Source organism: Astyanax mexicanus, chromosome 21 (genome assembly GCF_023375975.1).
Source record: "Astyanax mexicanus isolate ESR-SI-001 chromosome 21, AstMex3_surface, whole genome shotgun sequence".
Lineage (NCBI taxonomy): Eukaryota > Metazoa > Chordata > Actinopteri > Characiformes > Acestrorhamphidae > Astyanax > Astyanax mexicanus.
In genome coordinates this window covers 13,516,302-13,523,463 of record NC_064428.1, presented here as the reverse complement: position 1 = coordinate 13,523,463, position 7,162 = coordinate 13,516,302, and the positions used below count along the sequence as shown (strand labels likewise).

The 7,162-nt window shown below is 38.5% G+C and overlaps 1 protein-coding gene across 1 annotated transcript; it reads right to left on the bottom strand.

The window, feature by feature from the left end:
- Window positions 1-2,545: 2,545 nt before the first annotated feature.
- On the bottom strand, window positions 2,546-6,139 carry LOC125785882 (uncharacterized). The gene is made up of 3 exons (XM_049470061.1): window positions 5,931-6,139; window positions 3,710-3,938; window positions 2,546-3,514 (listed from the first exon to the last, which is right to left on the bottom strand). The coding sequence occupies exons 1-3, from the start codon at window positions 6,137-6,139 to the stop codon at window positions 2,726-2,728; spliced, it is 1,227 nt and encodes a 408-aa protein (XP_049326018.1). The 3' UTR covers window positions 2,546-2,725.
- Window positions 6,140-7,162: the final 1,023 nt, after the last annotated feature.

Here is a 7,162-nt window from a genome sequence, read left to right as displayed (position 1 = left end):
ATGAGTTTCTTTTATTTTACCAAATATCAGGATGACGGTAAGCAGAACTCGGCTTGGTAAGCGACCGTTCTCCTGCAAAGACTGATGCTCAGATTGAGTATAATTCATTATGGCCCGTCCAAGGTCAATATTTCACCAGCAATACTGAAAAAGAAACAGCAGTCCAGCTTTTTAAAACCTACAAGTCAGGAACCTTCTGTCAAATTAGCAACAACATGATGTAGACTGAAGAATTTGAGCCATGTATGAGGAAGATTTGATTTAAACCATTCAAGAACAGTTGAGGAAGCTCTATGATGCCCCAAAAATCTACTTAAAAATCTATATTTGCAGGCTTCTCCTTTCCTTAAACGTTTGTGGACAAAAGTCAAAAACCTTGTGTTGAAATTTTACAAAAAATTACAGACACGTATGTAAGAACAATACAACGCTGATCACCAAATTTCAGCCAAATCCACCATCAGGAGGCTCTACAGCACTCAATTTAGATAGATAGATAGATAGATAGATAGATAGATAGATAGATAGATAGATAGATAGATAGATAGATAGATAGATAGATAGATAGATAGATAGATAGATAGATAGATAGATAGATAGATAGATAGATAGATAGATAGATAGATAGATAGATAGATACTTTATTTATCCCGAAGGAAATTTAGGCATCCAGCAGCAACAACATAATACAATAAGAAACAGATTCAAACATAAATTAAAACAGAAGAATAGAGAAAAAGAAGAAGAAAAGAGAAAAAAAAAAAATATATATATATAAGGCTATACAAAAACGTACTATACAAGGTAAGATACATATCTGTAAACAGAGCAGTGCAGTTACCACTTATATTAATATATTCATACACAGCTTTGGAGAAAAAGAGCTCTTAAAAATGATGAGTTTCTTTGATTTTACCAAATTGAAAACCTCTGAAATATAATCAAGAGGAAGATGGATGATCACAAGCCATCAAACCAAACTGAACTGCTTGATTTTTTTTTTTTGCACTAGGCGTGTAAAGCATAAAGTTTTCCAAAAGCAGTGTGTAAGACTGGTGGAGGGGAACATCATGCGAAGATGCATGAAAACTGTGATTAAAAACAAAATGATTTCTGAACACTTAAAACTTTATGAATATGAACTTAATCTTTTTTGTTATTTCAGCCATTAAAAAAAACATTTCTGCAAATAAATGCTCTAAATAACAATATTTTATTTGGAATTTAGGAGAAATGTTGTCTGTAGTTTATAGAATAAAACAACAATGTTCATTTTACTCAAATATAAACCTATAAATAGCAAAATCAGAGAAACTGATTCAGAAACTGAAGTGGAATCTTCATTTTTTTTTTTTACAGAGCTGTATGTGAAAAATAAACCTGGCTAATTTTAATGAATAATTTATTTATGATTCTGAAGCGAGTCCAAGTGAACAGCAGTAGTTAAACGTATGTAAATGAGGGTCGTTAAGGGGTCAGTTTTGAGTTCTCGGTGTGATTAGCGGGACGGCGGTACGCTGGGGTGTATCTCACCGTAGGACATACTCTCCCAGGAGTTACCGCTTATTCAAATCATATGCAGATTAAATATGCTAATGAGCTGGACCGGTTCATCAGTTTGGGGAGAAGAGTGACAGATCAGAGAGTGTATGAATGTAGGCTTGAATATTTCTCACTTATAAAGAGTGTAAAATAACTCAAGACTATACTTATATATATATTTAGTGTTATATAAAGTGATGTAAATAAGTATTTTTACCCATACGGATTTATTTTGCTGTTGCTTTTCTATCATACTTACATTTTCTGCCTAACGAAAAATGTCCTGTCATTGCAAAGTGGTTGCTGTGGTGGCTCTAAGCACTTCCTATGTGGTTGCTATGGTATTTGCATATACTATGATATCCACTATTTTATTCTGCAATACTGTTTCGATTCTCAAAAACACAGTATTGGTGTTTAACTATGAGTTAGATGTAAAGATTGGTGTCAGAAGTGGCTGATTTAGTGTTTAGCATTTAGAGTAATAGAGCCAGATGTTCATTGCTATCTTGGCAGTGAATTGTCAACACAATAAACAGAATGAACAAACGTGAACAAGCAGCTCAATTTTCTCTGCTGAGAAGCGTTTGTTGGACATGTCCAGATAGCTGCGCCGTTAATATAGCAATCCGCCAAAGTCAGAGCATGGGAGCGCACCTGGCTTTTAATGGTAATGATGAGCAAGAGACGCTCTGATTGGTTTATTTCACATTATGCCCAAAATTAATTAACCACACCCATGATTAATTAAGAGAATTATCAGTACATGACTTTTGTTTTTGCTTTGTGTTTTGAGCTTCGTGAGGGTTACTTTTCCCGTCGTTACGATAGCAAAGACATAATGAAGACACGCCCTAAATCAAGCTGCATGGCTCACAGTTAACTGCTATAGATTGCTAAAATAGGGCTCCGCATCTTTTTTTGGGAAGAAACAAAGACTGAAAGTTCTATCTAAACTGTTGGACACGTCCAGGTAGCTGCACCGTTAAAATAGCAATTACATTTACATTTACATTTACATTTATGGTATTTAGCAGACGCCCTTATCCAGAGCGACTTACAACAGTGCTTCAAAGTTACTTAAGATATCCAAAGCTAATTTGTAGACTAGGATCAAGAGATACATAGAACTTAATCATGTTAAGAACCCTAGGAACCTTTTTTTTTTTTTTTTTTTTTTTTTTTAGTTTAGGAACTCTTTGAAAAGATGTGTCTTCAGTTGACGTTTGAAGACCGCGAGTGACTCTGCTGTTCTGACATCCAGTGGAAGTTCATTCCACCACCTTGGTGCCAGCACAGAGAAGAGTCTGGATGTCTGTTTTCTGTGTGTTTTGAGTGATGGAGGTTCGAGCCGAGCCGTACTGGAAGCTCTAAGAGCTCTTGGTGCAGATCTGGCTTTGACCATCGCCATCAGGTATGAAGGTGCTGGTCCGTTTTTTGCCTTGTAGGCCAGCGTCAGGGTTTTGAATCGGATGCGGGCGGCAACAGGAAGCCAGTGGAGGGAACGCATCAAAGGAGTCACATGACTGAACTTCGGAAGATTGAAGACGAGTCGTGCTGCCGCGTTCTGAATTAACTGTAGTGGTTTGATGGCTCGCAGTGGAAGACCAGCCAGTAGAGAGTTGCAGTAGTCAAGTCTTGAGATGACAAGAGACTGCACAAGCACCTGAGTGGCATCCTGAGACAGAAACGGTCGAATTCTTCGGATGTTGTACAGGAGAAATCTGCATGACCGAGTCAGATTTGCAATATGGCTCGAGAACGATAACTGGTCATCCATTACTACACCGAGGCTTCTTGCTTCTGCCGATGGAGTGACCAGTGAGTTCTCGAAAGAGATGGAGAGATTGTTGTGAGGGCTTGTAGTTCCTGGGATGAACAGAAGGTCAGTCTTGCTGGGGTTGAGTTTTAGGTGATGAGAACTCATCCACATCGAGACATCATTGAGACATGCTGAGATGCGGGATGAAACCTGAGTGTCGGAAGGAGGAAATGAAAGGATTAGTTGAGTGTCATCAGCATAGCAGTGGTATGAGAATCCATGAGAAGATATTATTTCACCCAGAGAGCGAGTATAGAGTGAGAAAAGAAGAGGACCAAGCACCGAGCCTTGTGGAACCCCAGTGGAGAGTCTGCATGGAGCAGATGTTGCCCCTTGCCAAGTTACCTGGTAGGAACGGTCCTCCAGGTACGATGCAAACCACTGCCATGCAGAGCCAGTGATTCCAAGGCTGGTGAGGATGGAAAGGAGAATGCTGTGGTTGACCGTGTCGAAAGCAGCAGAGAGATCAAGCAGAATCAGAACAGATGACAGGTTAGTAGCTTTTGCTGCATGAAGCTTCTCTGTAACTGCAATGAGGGCAGTTTCAGTAGAATGTGCAGGTTTGAAGCCAGACTGGTTTCCACCAAAGTCAGAGCTCACCTGGATCTTAAAGGGAATGTTGAGCAAGAGAGAGACTCTGATTGGTTTATTTCATGTTACGCCCAAAATTAATTAACCACACCCATGATTAATTAAGAGAAATAGTATTAGTACATGACTTTTGTTTTCCGTTTTGAGCTGTGCAAGGTGTACTTTTCCCGTCGTTACGATAGCAAAGACACAATGAACACACGCCCTAAATCAAGCTGCATGGCTCACAATTAACTGCTATAGAGACACTCTGATTGGTTTATTTCACGTTACGCCCAAAATTAACCCATTAACCACAGCCATGATTAATTAAGACAATTACTATTAGTACATGAATTTTGCTTTGCGTTTTGAGCTGTGCAAGGTGTACTTTTCCCGTCGTTATGATAGCAAAGACACACTGAAGACACGCCCTAAATCAAGATGTGCTTTTAATTGTTACTATTATTATTAAAGATAAGATTCTGATAAATAAAGTAGCGGATTTGGTTTGCAGTGAAAGCACAGACTGGAACAGTGTCTGTAAGTGTTATTTACAATCCAGACCAATCTGATGACACACACACACACACACACACACTCGGCGACTCCCGGCGGTCCAGGCCTCAGGACACTTCTCCTGTATATAAAAGCTGCTCATCACTGACAGCTCCACAGTGAGAGTGTCTCAGTGGGATGCTGTCACCAACGGCAACAGTAATGACCATAGCATCCCCCTACTGACCTTTTAATCCCCGATCAGCTCTCAGTCTCTCAGACCTGGACCAGCTCCCGGCCGACAGTTCTCTAAAGATCTGAAGATCTGCTATCATTCCTCTACTCATCATTTACATGATCATGCATCACTGTTTTAACACTACTGTGCACAATTACACAACGCACTACATACAGTACAGATTTCTTCTGTTTTTGCTTCTTTCCATACTTCATTTTTTCCGATTATCCAACAAAATTTAATTTCAAACAAAGACAACCTGAGTAAATATACAGCTCTTGGAAAAAAAAACTTAAGAGAGCACTATTTATAGGTTTATGTTAGAGTAAAATGAACATTTAGTTTTATTCTATAAACTACAGACAACATTTCTCCCAAATTCCAAAAAAAAAAAATTAAGTCATTTAGAGCATTTATTTGCAGAAGATAAGAAATGGCTGAAATAACAAAAAAGATGCAGAGCTTTTAGACCTCAAATAATGCAAAGAAAACAATACTATGTTTTAAGTAAGACTTCAGAAACAATACAATGTAGAGTAACCCAGATTTTTAATCACAGCTTTCAAGTCTCGCAGCCACCAGTCTTTCACATTGCTTTTGGGTAAACCTTAGGCTATCCCACTCCTGGCTCAAAAAGAAAAAAACATATGATCTTTTGCTTTAAGAGGTGAACTTTTTGTTTGTGTGCTTTGGGTCATTGTCCTGCTGCAGAACCCAAGTACTCCTGAGCTTGAGCTCACAAACAGATGGTTGTTCTGGGTTCTTTTGGGATCTCCTGGATGAGTTGTTCATGCCCTTTTGGAGTAATTTTGTCCGGTCGGCCGGTCACTCCTGGGAAGGTTCACCAGTGTTCCCTGTTTTCTACATTAGTAAATAATAGTGAATCACTGGGGTTCTCTGGAGTCCCAAATCCCTTTTCTAAAATAGTAGAAACAGAATCTGTTGTTGAGTTGTCTCAGATCGTGGTATAATGTTGTTACTTGGTTGCTATGATACTGTGCATAGTTGAAGTATGGTTTCTATAGTAATGCTAAGTGGTTGCTAAGTGTATGATGTGGTATCCAAGGTGGTTGCTACAGCAGTGTAGCTCCGCCCACTCCTCCTGCAGCCGTGGGTTCCCGGGCGTCTGTATTGTGTGCTGTAGTGTTCAGCGTGTTGTGGGTTATTTATCTGTGATAACGGTTTATTGGAGCATATTGGAGTTTATGGGAGCAGCCTGTGGTCAGAAGCTCACTGTAATAATAACTCCAGACCTCTAACAGCCGATCTCTTACTGGGACCAGTTGTAAACCCAGTCTGCCATATTGAGCCGGGCTTCTGCTGTCCTCCAGCTCTGCCTTCCTGCCAAACTGAGCTCTCAGTACCGCGGCCATCATTACCAGTCTGAAGAGCCCCGGCGTTCTGCTGGTTCTGCTGGATTCTGCTCTAATGTTCTGCTCGGGAGCAGCTGGAGGAGACGACTGGGTCATGTCGACCCGTCTGGCTGAAAATACTGCTTAAAAGCTGCTCTGCTTTTCACTGGAGAACAATATGAACCTTTAGAGATCCAGACCACGCTGAAAAAAACAATGTATAACTGCTTTAACTCCTGTTCAGCATCATTATAAACTAATACATTTAGTTAAATTAAGAAAATAGAGTGAACAAAACCCAGAAACCCAAGTCTTTATTCATAAATCCCAGCAATTGTCTCCCACTTCCTCTCACAAAAAAAATAAATAAAAAATAAGAGAGCACTTAAAAATGAAGAGTTTCTTTGATTTTACCGAATTGAAAAACTCTAGAATATAATCAAAAGGAAGATGGATGATCACAAGCCATCAAACCAAACCAAGCTGAACTGCTTAATTTTTTTTTTTTTTTGCACCAGGAGTGTAAAGGCATAAAGTTATCCAAAAGCAGTGTGTAAGACTGGTGGAGGAGAACATGATGCCAGGAAGCATAAAAGAAAAACTGTGATTACATACTTTATGAACATGAACTTGTTGTTTTCTTTGCATTATTTGAGGTCTGAAAGCTCTTTTTTTTGTTATTTCAGTCATTTCACATTTTTTCCACAAATAAATGCTCTAAATGACAATATTTTTATTTGTAATTTGGGAGAAATGTTGTCTGTAGTTTATAGAATAAAACAACAATGTTCATTTTACTCAAACATAAACCTATAAATAACAAAATCAGAGGAACTGATTCAGAAACTGAAGCGCTCTCTTAATTTTTTCCAAAGATGTTTTTTCAAAAAAATTGTGTATACATAATAAGTTTATAGTCTTATATATGGAGTGAATTATTATTATTTTGTATTAGTTTGTTATTCTTCTGTTTGCGTATATTCATTGTATTTTAATGTTTTGCTGATATATTGAATGCTGGCTTGTTTGCTGATGCCTGTGAGGAAATCTGTGCTACAGAATATAATCACGCACTAAAAACTGACAACCGTATGATTTTTTTTTTCTTTTAATATTGTGTGATATGTAATAAGATGGCAA

What these genes read in the sequence shown, in the direction of transcription:
- LOC125785882 (XM_049470061.1), bottom strand. Translation starts at nt 6,139, where the DNA reads ATGACCCAGTCGTCTCCTCCAGCTGCTCCCGAGCAGAACATTAGAGCA. An exon ending in GTCCCAGTAAGAGATCGGCT is followed by an intron (nt 3,939 to 5,930) that starts GTTAGAGGTCTG and finishes TGGTGGAAACCA; the next exon opens with GTCTGGCTTCAAACCTGCAC. An exon ending in TGGAGGACCGTTCCTACCAG is followed by an intron (nt 3,515 to 3,709) that starts GTAACTTGGCAA and finishes TCCGACACTCAG; the next exon opens with GTTTCATCCCGCATCTCAGC.